Source organism: Seriola aureovittata, chromosome 17, assembly GCF_021018895.1.
Source record: "Seriola aureovittata isolate HTS-2021-v1 ecotype China chromosome 17, ASM2101889v1, whole genome shotgun sequence".
Taxonomy (NCBI): Eukaryota; Metazoa; Chordata; class Actinopteri; order Carangiformes; family Carangidae; genus Seriola; species Seriola aureovittata.
In genome coordinates, this window is record NC_079380.1 from 9,596,585 (window position 1) to 9,609,037 (window position 12,453).

Consider the following 12,453-nt stretch of genomic DNA (forward strand, 5'->3'; position numbering starts at 1 on the left):
TTAGTTTGTCCAAAGGAGTATTACTCCTGTGACTCAGAAAAGTCAATATTCAACATTTTTTGTCTAAAGTCAATTCTTTGGAAAAACAGTAAAAGAAAAACCTATACTCACTAGGAGAGAGACATCCATACAGAAGTCTTTTTTATTTCTTTTAGCCTAAATAGTCACACAATTGAAATCGAATGCAACATCTACTAGTCATCTATGAGTCACACTTTATCTAAAGGTTAAAATGACATCATGCATCTAAGACAATGTGTGTGGCTTTATTTGTCTGTGTTTCCTCTTTTGTCTCTCCCTTAAACATATGACTGATAAACAATAATGGCACAAAAACTATTGAGTAATGAACTTGCTTTTCCCCTGAAATGGTCAATTACAATCTACAACTACCTCCAGGGAAACCACCTGTGTTCCTATGACAATAAGGTCATGTTGATGTTTTGGTGAATGGACCACTACAGTTCACTATGTAATTTCTATCGATTTGTATTTGTTATGGAAGATATTTGACAGTTTAACTTTTTCTGTGTTTGTGCTGTCAGCATAAATGTTGTCTTCACTAACTGGCTGACAGAGATGAACAAACAATACAACTGCTGTATTTCACAATGGTTCTGGCCTATAATTAAATTAAAGAGATTCGGCGCCTAATTTTGTCACTGAGAGTACACAGGTTCCAAATCCAGATGTTTACCTGTGCTGATCTCAGCTAAATGTTCAACATTATTTCAAACATGTCACAGTTTTGCATGTCAGCAAATCCCACATATTGACATGGATGGGCAACATTATTACTCATATAAGCTATGATGAAAAGTGATCTATTTCTGCCATGGACAGCATTTCCTGCAAGAAACTTATAGGTATTTCTCATAATCATGGTCCAGTCAGCAGAAAAACAACAGCGGGTAAGTGTATTTTCCTCCTTCTTAGCCGTTGTCTGAACTGTGTAACCCACAGTGTTTATAGTGTAAACACTCCTCATCTGTTTTTAACAGGCACCATAGTCTGAGGCAACTTCAAAGCTGAGGTTCTCTTATATCAGCGAAATGAACAGGGAAAACCGATGCCAGGGCAGCCCTTAAAAGGCTACTGACTTAACATATTTACATTCAGTACTTAATTACCCAGAATAACCTGTGACGTTACTGGCAGTAGTGCAGTTAAAATAAGAGAAATCCTGTGACTGCTGGGCTACTACACCACATACTTTCCTCAGGAATGGAATGCTGCTGCTGCTGCTCCCAAGTCAGATGGAGGGAGGAGGTGGTTTTCTCTCAGTTAATGCACATTTTTTGAAGACCTTGTAGTGTAGACCTGACCATAACAGAGTGAGAAGAGGAGACTGTGAGAGCAGCAAGTTTATGATTTCCTTTTGAAACTTATGAGGTTTTTTTTTTTTTTTTTGGCGGCACCGTGAAGTGACTTTGTACAAATTAGTTTTGTAAAGTAAGCAAAAGCAGTCGCCAGCAGTATCTATCTTCTATTTATGGCCTCCCCCCGGCCCCCCTTCCCAGACTGACGTCAGCAGAAAGTTATTTTCATGAATGGAGGGGGCGGTCACGAGGAATCGGTGACGTGAGTGCTTGCGGAAGCAGAGCGTGGAATGTTGGTACATTGTTGTTGTTTTGTAGTTAATTTAGTACGAGGATACACCGCTGCCCGTCCGCTGGACGCTCTACACCAACTGTGTCAAGTTACTGCGTCGCCTCTATCAGGACCCTACTCCGCCACTTTTTTTACGCATTCCGGTCCGGTCCGTCCACAGAGGTGAGGTTGTTTTTTTTTTTTTTTTCTTTTTTTTTTTTGGGGGGGGGGGGGAAGATGTTTTGACATTCCCTACAAAATTGCTGAAGTTTCTCACGGTGACATATTGGAGCATGCAGACAGGCTTATGTTGTGGCCACACTTGCTCGTCATGTAGGGTACAGGCTAAATGTTGATGTCGGTTATTATGAAAGTTGATGTTGACTTTGTAATTTGTGTAGTGCGGACACGTGTTGTGTTGGAGTAACATAACACAATGCCCCACAAAAGGTGGCTCAGCGCTCGATACAGTCGCGTAGGAGAGGTGAAGGAAGAAACAGGCAAAAGAAGTAAATCTACTCTCTACTTTATTTCTATTTTGACAAATTTCAGTCATTCACTTGTAATTTATAGGGAAAAAAATGACTTGAGTTCATGTGACAGAGAAATCTAATATAGCCTACCGTTCAAAAAAATGTCATGAACTTGACAAATTCTGCAACGAGCGCAGAAAACGTGAACACATGCGTATTCAACACATTTAATGAACAATGTATTCAAATCTCACACTATTTTGCCCAACTAGATTAAAACCGACGTCACTGGGACGAATATAATGTTATATCTTTAACTTAATGTCTTTAACTTTATTGTTACAAAACGTAATAATAGCACAGGCGACTACTACTGAGTTATAATAAGATATAAATAGTCTGTTTTGTTTGTTGGGGTTTATTTATAGCCTACTTCTGAGCTTTTGGGGGAAAATGGAAGTGAAATAAACTTAAGTGGCTGCTCTGTTGAAACTAATTCTTATAAATCATTTTCACATCCTCCTTTAATTCTGGCATTGCAGTTCATTTCCAGGCGGGATTTATTACAGGCTGCTATAGCTAATGCAAAATACCAGCCTTCTTTTGACATTGGAAACAACACGTGGTCTGCATTTTAGACATGTGGGACAAAGGGCACGATGAGAAGTTAGACCACCAGGGCTGAATGGCCTACACGGGAGAAAAAAGCAGTCACGGAACAGAGGAGTGCATATTTCCACAAACAGTAAATCACTCTGGAGACAGAAAAGCCTTCATCTTATCTTTCTGTTTAGCTATCATTTCTGGGTCGATATAAATCTTTATGACTTGCGTAAAGATAAGAAACTGTGTCATGAGAGTACAGTTATTTTTTGATAATTACCTAATAATAATAACGCAATTTTACATCAGAAATATCACTACTTGGCTACCTTGTTTGTTTGTCATGTGCCCTTGACTAAATAACTTGGACTTTTGACCTTTAAAGACCATTGTGATTAATAAATGGAAAATATTTGTCTTTGAGTAACTTGTTCCACTTCGATGGCCACAGTTTTTTGCCAAAGGGGGCTTTTCTGATTCACTGTTGTCTCTGGTTGGTGCACAGTGTCGGCTGCTCTCAGGGAGGCGGTGGGAGCGGATACACTCCTCTGTCATGAGGTTAACATGTGGTTAAATCTCAAAACTGATGATGTCTTCTCTGGATAGAGAAGTTACAGTGGCTGACTCATTCTGCCACCACAGTAGTGTGTGACAGTGACAAGGCACATCGGGAGAAATTCCCATGAAGACACAGGATCTAGTTTAGTTTGTATGCCCTTTCTCATTTTACTGCTCTGTGGTGATTAATCAAAGCGACACAGAATGCAAAAACGCTGTGGTGGAGTATTGTGAAAGTGAAATAGCTGTGGTTCGTGATGCGATGACTCAGAGGGGACACGTTCACTATGGTGTATTTTGCTCCTCTTACTGGAATAAAAAAAAAGGTGTAGAGTTTTTATTATTGACTCTGGAAGCTGGTGATTTTATACAACGGCGAACATGCGGAGCAGAGTGTATACAGGCTATAACAGTTTTATTGTGTCTGAGACTGCTCAGTCTGCCACCCACAGTGATTTGCATCCTGTCTTTTCCTGCTTCTTCTGTCAGAATGACTAGATCTCGACCCGCTGATTTCACCTCACCGTGGTCAGAGGTGTGGCAAGTGTCGAGCTCACTCATCTATTTATTTTGTGAGATCATGTTATTGGGAATTCCTTCAATAAGGCAGACTTGCTGATTCAATTGTTTTCCTTTGTAATTTCCTGATTCCACCGTGACTCAATAAACTGCAAGTCCACACCAACACAAACAAACACTTTACAGCTCCACAACACTCAAAATGTATGGTTTTGCTGTCGCTTCCTGTTTGTGCCACTGCCTGAGCCAGCTGTTTTGAAGGAGAAGCACTGAAATCTGGATAGTACTGGATTATTATTAGCAGTATTTTCAACTAAAGATCTTTGGTTTGTTTTGGTATGTCAGGCTGGAAAGTGAGGAAATGTGATGTAATGTAAGCTTTTGGGGAACAGAATATTAATATTTTCCCTAATGCTTCCCATATTATTGGTTCCCAGGTTGTAAAAACTTGGATAGGTATGTCTTTTTTTTTTTTTTGCATTCTTGACATTTCTAGTGTCCCAGTGTCCCTGTTTGGGAGAATATCTTAGCTCAGATATTTGCAGAGTTCTCCTCCCTTTCCGCACAAACGTTCCGGTGCTCATGCCAACCATTTCCAAGGTTCTCTGTACTTTTCCTTCCTCCCCATGAAACAACGGGATTTTCCAGGAAACGTCAGATCGGGAGGGTGTGATTCCCTGCCGCTGGTCGTCGCTTTTACCAGTAAACAGCATGACTCACTGCTCAGCTATGCTCTCCATTTCCTTCACATAATATCCCACCAAATGTGCTGCGCTGGAGAAAGAGCAGAGCGAATGCGCGCCCCAGTCTGTGGAGAAACCTCTGCAAAAAAAAAAAAAATGCAAGAAAAGCAAGAGTTTTGTGAGAGGAATGTATCAGACTGTCGAGGGCAGCAACATGACTACGTTCTGCTTAACCTACTACCAAACTGTGTAGAAAAACAAAGAGCCCAGACAAGCCAACTCTGCATTTATCACTCGAGCATGAGCGCACAAGTCTTTGATATGCTGTTTATTTTAGGAGAAGGCAGGGCCCCACGGTTACCTGCTGTAACTGAAGTGCAGCCTTGAGCTTGGCCAGATGCCTGACTTTAAAAATATAAACACTTGCAATCAGCGAACAAAAAGGTACATAGGTTCATATTGAGTTAGTATATACAGGATTTCATGAATTTGTTCTTTAACAGCCGCTCAGTTTCATGTTGCTTTGTGCAGATGTAGAATCCAGCCTTTTCTTGTTTTCCTGTTTTCTGGTATGACGGTCTTGAAAAGGGTCAGTTCATCTTCAAAAAAACAAAAATGTGTACACCCAAAGAACAAAGTAGCGGCTCTCCACATCAAATGGAACACTGGCTTAACAATCGAGCGTAACCATGAAATGTGTGTACATGGTTTATAATAGACAGTTAGTTGAGAAATAACTCTCATGTTACTCCTTGGCTAAAATCTGCATTGTTGTAATGGTCTGTCAATAGCGCATTAGTCCTCAAAGGAGCATCTTTTACGACTGAAACAGTATAATCTGCTGTTTGAGAGAAGTAGAAAAGTAAAGTGATAAATAGACCATTTTGTTTACAATTCCTTCATCAAAGAGAGGTGGTGGACTCCTGAGTTGCACACGTGTGCACACAGGCTGCCTTTGATTTGTTTGGGCAAGCGAAAGACGTGCGACTCCTCTGAATTCCAGACATTTTGTGAATTTTGCAGCCGTTGTTTTACAAGTGGGATTGTCTGAACTCCACCCCCATAGCTGAGTGCATCGCAGGACATATTCAGACTGCATGTTCCTTCTCTGCCGAAGAATTGCCTCTGTGCATGTGAGGGTTTGCACATGTGTGTTCACTCAGGAATGTAGTTTTTTTTTGTTCTTTACCCGCCATCTGCGGTCTCTCTTTGGAGGTGTTTTTCGCCAGCTCCTTCTCTTACTGTTATGGAACAACTAATACGAGTAGTTTTTTTTGTGCTAGAATGGGAAAACGTGATTTGTCGTCTGTATGGCAAAATCATAAAGAGCGGATTTGGCTGGGTAATACAATTGCTGTTTTTCCTCTGAGGAAACGTTGTCTCTGTGTTAGTTGCAAAAACATAAGCACATGCTTAAAGAATTTCAGAGAAACAACCTGGCCTCCTGGTTCAAGCTGGAGGCCTGTTGTATGAAGGGAGGGAGGCCCCACACCACTTTTCCATGGTTTTCGCAAGGAATATACCCAGGGACCCCCCTCTGACGCAATACCACTTAAATTAGGCTATTTATGCCAACTTGCTGTCGAGGAATGTTTTATTTGAGTCGATCTGCTGAAATTTTAATTATGCAATTCTTTGCTGCATGTTTTGCAAAATGAATCAAGGACATCGGAGACAGCAACAGATGTTCTTTAAATCTCTTAACAGGAGTTTATGTGGCTGGAGGTTTAGCTGTTTTTTTCATCTTCACTACACAATTGCTTTCAGTCAGCATCTGCAGAGTCCTGCATTAGCGCTATCTGTAGCCATATGATGTAGAAACGTGATAAATATCCCAAAAGGAACAAGCCACACCCAGAGTATTTTTCTTCCATGAAAGCTGCTGCTAACCGGACTGCAGAGAATATTTGCCCTCTTACCGAGGTATCGCTTATCGCATGCTCACTTAAATTGTTTAGTTGGCAGAAATTTGTGTCAGCACTGTGGGCTAAATATATCCACCAGAGTTAAATAAGGGCATAGAGCAGCTCAGGAAAGCCCAGTGTAAGAGGATCCAACCAGCCCTGAATCGATAGACTACATTGTCTCACAGCAAAAATACATCAGTGACTATAAAGGAAACTATTTCTCTGTGACACTCTATCTCCAGGAATTTTCCACATGCATATCTACGGCCGTGTAAAGTTCAGCATAACTGTAAATGTTATGCTGATGTGATGATCTGTTTTAATGTCTGTGATGAGGAGGCAAGAGTGGTGTGGACTGGCTGTGTCCCTGCAGACCCAGAGACATTCACATAAATCAAAGGAAGTAACAGGATAAAGAGAAAGATCACAGACAAACTTATGGATCTTTTTTTTGTTTTGTTTTTTTTTCCTGTGCAGGGAGCCTTTAACTTATCAGCACAAGTTAGTGCTTCTTATTTGTCCTATGTATAGGTTGTGTTGCGGTTATGAATGAGGCTTGTTTATCCTTTTGGTGACCATGTGACTCACACTCCCACGCCCATTCGCAGGGTGTTTCCATGGCAGCAGTCGAGCATGGAACAGTGCACTCGTAGTCAGGCTGGTCTGCAGGTCCTGAAATGGAGCCTTGGGGGGATGTGTGCCTCTCACAGGATCACAGCTCAGCGCTCTCGCTTTTTTTGGCCGTGGCGGCAGTCTGGAAAGCATGTGCCTCACTGTAATGAGTACAGAGAAGCTCTTCTAAAAACTGCCCCAGCAAAAATCGCATAGGCAGAGAGCTTAAATGCAAAGTCCTATGGAGAAGGAGAGGCAGAGAGAGAGAGAGAGAGAGAGAGAGAGAGAGAGAGAGAGAGAGAGAGAGAGAGAGAGAGAGAGAGAGAGAGAGAGAGAGAGAGAGAGATTGCCTGTTTCTAATCTTGCTTGGTCTAGTGAACTACATTGTCAAGGCTCTCCTCCTCTTACAAGTAAATAAAGGCGCGCTCCAGTGCTGGTGTTTTAACGGTATCATGCTGCCCTCTACTGGTGTGTGTGGCACTGCCACCACACGGACACAAATATTGACACATGACATAACCCTGGAATGTTGTTGTGATGTCTTCAAAGTGAAGTTACAAGGGGGGAGGGACCGGAGTCAGAGCCAGTTTCTCTCCAATGCCGTGCTCAGTAGCTGCAATGTGCAATAATAGGCACAGGTGGAAGAAGTGTTCAGATCTGTTACTGATGTAAAAGTATCAATAGAGTAACTGAAATTTACTCAATTACAAACAAACGTCCTGTATTCAGAGTCTTGCTTAAACCAAATGTACTTGAAGTGTCAAAAGTAAGAGAACTCATAATGCAGCATATATCACCCAGGAGGGATATATTATTAGATGTTGTTTTATTATTACTGATGGATTAATGTGTAAGCAGCATTTTAATGTTGTAGATGGTCAAAAGGCAGCCAATTTCAACTATAAACTTCAGGTAGTTACATCTGTAACAATACATGATATTTAAGGGACAGTGATGTTTTTTTTGTTTGAAAGGTCCAATATTTCCCTCTTAAATGTAGTGGAGTAAAAATTGAAATATTCAAATTAAATATATAAGTCTCTAAATTGTATGAGAGTACAGAGCTTGAGCAAATAATATGGCAATACACTGTTTCACTTGATTGAAGTGATGTAGTCACTCAGTTTCTTCTTCTCTTTACTTCTCAGTGTGTCTTCTGTGAGATTCTGGCCAGTTGTCTGCATGCAGGGAATGACGACTCATTTTAAGACGAGCAAAGCTTTAAAGGTAAGTGTGCGAAGTCTGAGGAGTGTTTCACTGGACTTAGTCATGCTCTTGTTCCTCACCCTCTGCTCATGTCCTGCAGGTCAAGAAGGAGGTAGGCGAGAATGCCCCCGCACTCAGCGACGATGAGTTGGTGGCCATGTCCGTGCGGGAGCTCAACCAGCATCTGCGTGGGCTGACCAAGGAGGACGTCGTGCGGTTGAAGCAGCGGCGGCGGACCCTGAAAAACCGGGGCTACGCCGCCAGCTGCCGCATCAAACGCGTCACCCAGAAGGAAGAGCTGGAGAGACAAAAGACAGAGCTGCAGCTAGAGGTGGACAAGCTGGCCCGCGAGAACGCCAGCATGAGGCTGGAGCTGGATGCCCTGCGAGCCAAGTATGAGGCCCTGCAGTGTTTTGCCCGGACTGTGACGCGCGGGCCCCTCTCGCCGGGCAAGGTGGCCACCACCAGCGTCATCACCATCGTCAAGTCCGCCAACCACAACAACTCCAGCCCGACCCCGTTCTCAGCTCCCTCCTAGTGTCGACAGGACTGGGCTCTCTTTCTCCTGCCTGGTCCTTCCCGGTTCTGACCCAGCCTGAACCCACCCATCCTGTGCTGAGAGGACGCTCAGTAGTTAAGACTGAAGGATGGAATGGGGTGGCAAGCTCTATGTGATGTAATGCTGAATTCACAACTCTGTCTCCCTCCTTCTGTCTCTCTTACACAATCTACATTGTCTGTGCACTGTGCAAACCCCCCCCTCCTCCCCAGACCCCCAGCACCGGCAGGGTAATGTGCCTCTGTGACCCTACCTCCCTGACTGATAGCAGAGATTTGCTTTTACTCCAGTGTGAAGAAGCGCTTGATATGCCTTAATGTGGTAGCAGTGGTCTAAGACAGCTTTGATACTTATTGCTATTAAGCATAAAACCTGAGAGATTTAAGTAAGGTATATGTGACAGTGAAGCTATTTACAAAGCCTTTGCCAAATTGAGCCTTTGAAGCTTTTGCATTTAAAAGGATCTATGATTGATCCGTATAAATTATCTCACATGTAGTTTAACACACAGAAGATTTGTTGTAAGGTCAGGTGGACACCTCTTCATAACCACAGTTACCAGTGGTTTGCAACCACATGCCTTTAAGAGCCAGCCAATCACAGCACTGATGTCCCTCTTCTCTTTCAGAAGGTGTAAAGCAGTAATAAAAAAAATCACCTGTTGTAGAGTTTGGTTGAAGTGAAATCCTCTACATGGCCCCTCATGGTCCGTATGGAGCTCTGCATTATGCAGCATTATGACCAAGGGCTCTAGTAGTGATACAGGATTGTTTATATTTCTGTCCTGATTATGCAAAGTTTTGCACAGTCTTCAGTCATGCCAAATAGTTTAGTATTTAGTTTTAGAAAATAGTCAGTTCTCTCCAGGAAAAATAAATTTTTCAGTTACATTTTTCACTAGTTTGAGAACTTTAAAACTCCACCATTAGGCCAGAAGTTGTATTTAAATCTTTGCTAGAATATACTGAAGAGGTTCTTTTGTGCATTTTTGTCAACCTACTTGCAGACACCTGCAGGGTGGAGCACATCTGATGCATCTTAAATTTGCTGTCATAATAGCTCATCCATGTGCTGACTTGTGCTTTGTATCTTGGTTAAGAAATTGTTTGTTGAAGACATTGGAAGCTGTTGGGAAGGTGCTACATGTGATCCTGTTGGTGTCTCTGTGGCCCTATTGAACAGAGAAATGATTCACAGTTTCTGCTTATATTATTTTGAAATGCAAGAGAGTTGAATTATACTTGATTTCAACAGAAGGGAGACTTGGGAGGACTAAAATGTAAAACCTGAAAAATGATTAAGGATAATTTTGGGCCAGATTTGTTTGGATTGAGCAGATCTGACGTTGCCCAGTGTCTCATTATAAAGCACTTAAAGGAAACTGTTAAGATACAGTATAAAAGAAAACAATTCATAGGTAAATTGAGTCCTAGAATTGGAGATGATGACAGATAGAAACTACTCTTGCATTTCTAAAGTTACTGGGGCTCAAGTGCATGATGATTAAATGTGGTGTGACCACACTTAGCCTTATGTAATTGAGGATGGTATACTCTCTGATAAGTATATCACAGCACTTACTGGGTGATGTTTTGCCTCTTTCCTTTACATGCCACTCTTTGGTAGGTAATCCATATTGGATATAGTGTAATGAGAGCGGTCCTTAAAAGTGAAATGCAATTCAACTTACTTCCTGTATATTACAGATTACCGAAACGATAAAGCTCCCACTGCCACCGTTGTTACTTCACATTGAGAACTCCGTCCAAATAGAAATCATTCCTACTGCTGGGTCACGAGAAGTGCTGCTGCCGGTGTTGGTAACTCTGAAACAGTAGCTATTTACTTTGCTTTTGACACACTCTTCTGCAAGAGAACTCCTGACGCCCATCTCTAGAAATAGTGGTGTCACGACAGTTAAATGCAGTAAACACCTTTGTCCTGTTGTACGTTTTGAGATATTTAAATATGAAAGTCACTTGAAATAAAAAGCCGTTCTTACCGAGGATCCATTCCTAATTCGGAGTGAAGTCAATAGAGATTGTTCATGTCAGGATTTTCTCTTGGCTAAGAGGACATGACTGTTCTTCCCCTGTTCCATAGCTGCAAAGAACAGTATGGGGAACTTTGCTGCTGTACAACCTGCTGTGATTTTTAAGCAGGGGCATTGCTGTGTTCTTACTCTCATTTTGTATTTTCACTTGGTTTCTATGTTGATACAACCTATGTTCTCTTTCTGATACTTAGTTTTATATGCATATACAGTATATAAAATATATATATTACATATTTTTCTATATTTATGTCTTTTACTATCCTGGGAGTGGTGTGATTATGTAATCATTCTTTGAAGTCTAATTATGTTGATGCTGACCCTTTTACCCGAATAAGTTGTATTCACATTTACAATGAGAAAACTATTCTCATAACTTAAGTCTTCTTTGTGAGTATTTATACCCCGTGAATAGTTCTTCTCAGCACATTTACTATTTGTCTAATCCACGAATTGGACAGACAGCGACTAGGGTTACATATAGGCTGCAGCTAGTTATCTCTGAACGGTCAAGAATGAACTGTTTAAAAAAAACAGGGGAATTACATTCTGACCGCTAGTTCACACTGTTAGTAAAGAGCGCATGTGCATCAGTCATATTTTACATCATCACTTTTAGAATATTGGAGCGAAAAAACAGACAATTAAAATGTAATGGAGCAAGTCAATCTATCTATGCAAAGGAATTCACATACTTTAAATAATTTCGGGATCATTTAGATGGAAAGTTATACCAAACATCTACTTTACCACCATTGGTCTGATGTGATCAGATTAAGGACAGCCCCATATAAGCCAAATGTTCAGTTCTCATTTTGGACTTTAGTTGAATTAATTAGAATATTTCATTTAATAAAAGAGACAAATTTCTCTTAAAATAGAGAGTTAACCTGCATGTAAACCTAGTTGGTCATTACTGACTCTAAGGTAGACTTGGTAAAGTTTTCTAAAGATGACAACTGATTTAGTTGACAGTTTCAAATGATGATGATGATGATGATGATGACGGTAATGCTTTTGAAACTGCTAAGAAACCTTACCTGAAAGTAAGTCCAAAGCTGCTACAGACTGTCCACCCAGACCTGTTAAGTCTAAGGTCACAGAGTCAGAGGAATTTATAGAAAAACACAGTACATGTTTACATTAGTCATTTCTCAGACAAGACAATACTGCTCAAAGCATTTTCTGAGAACATTACAATGCCCTCCTTGTGGGAAAGTTTCCGAACCTAATGCTGTTTGACCCAAATGAGGCTATTGTTTTCATTTCAGCACTTATTACTGTATTTGGATCTGAGGTTAACACACCTTAAAAATAATAACTCTGAAAGTGTATATTTCTGTACTGTGCCAGAATAGAAGACAAACCTCCCCGTGGGTGAATTAAGTACTCTGTTGTTAAACATACATCCAGTGTGACCCAGCAGAGGTCCGTTCATGCTCTCAAACACATGTTGCCCTGAGGTTATCTTACCACAAGTCAATAACAACACACATTTTCTACAAGGCACTTTTTTTCACAACAATAAAAGCAGAGCTGCAAAAAAGTATTATGCAGAAAATGAATAGTTTATGGGTGAAAAGAGGCATAAACATTACCTACCATGAATGTTTACTCAAACCGGTCTGAACAGCCTTCTTTCCTCCCCACAGCTGATGTGAGTGAAGCTTGTTACACCCAGGAGCTATAA

General features: G+C 41.1%; 1 protein-coding gene across 1 annotated transcript; it reads left to right on the forward strand.

Annotated features, from left to right (window-relative positions):
- The first annotated feature begins 270 nt into the window (after positions 1–270).
- Positions 271–11,009, forward strand: mafk (v-maf avian musculoaponeurotic fibrosarcoma oncogene homolog K). Its single transcript, XM_056401028.1, has 3 exons — positions 271–1,773; positions 8,094–8,172; positions 8,252–11,009. The coding sequence occupies exons 1-3, from the start codon at positions 1,610–1,612 to the stop codon at positions 8,687–8,689; spliced, it is 681 nt and encodes a 226-aa protein (XP_056257003.1). The 5' UTR covers positions 271–1,609; the 3' UTR covers positions 8,690–11,009.
- The last annotated feature ends 1,444 nt before the right edge of the window (positions 11,010–12,453 follow it).

Coding starts and splice junctions, on each gene's coding strand:
- mafk (XM_056401028.1), top strand. CDS start 1,610: ATGTTGGTACATTGTTGTTGTTTTGTAGTTAATTTAGTACGAGGATAC. Junction 1,774..8,093: donor GGTCCGGTCCGTCCACAGAG/GTGAGGTTGTTT, acceptor TTTACTTCTCAG/TGTGTCTTCTGTGAGATTCT. Junction 8,173..8,251: donor AGACGAGCAAAGCTTTAAAG/GTAAGTGTGCGA, acceptor CATGTCCTGCAG/GTCAAGAAGGAGGTAGGCGA.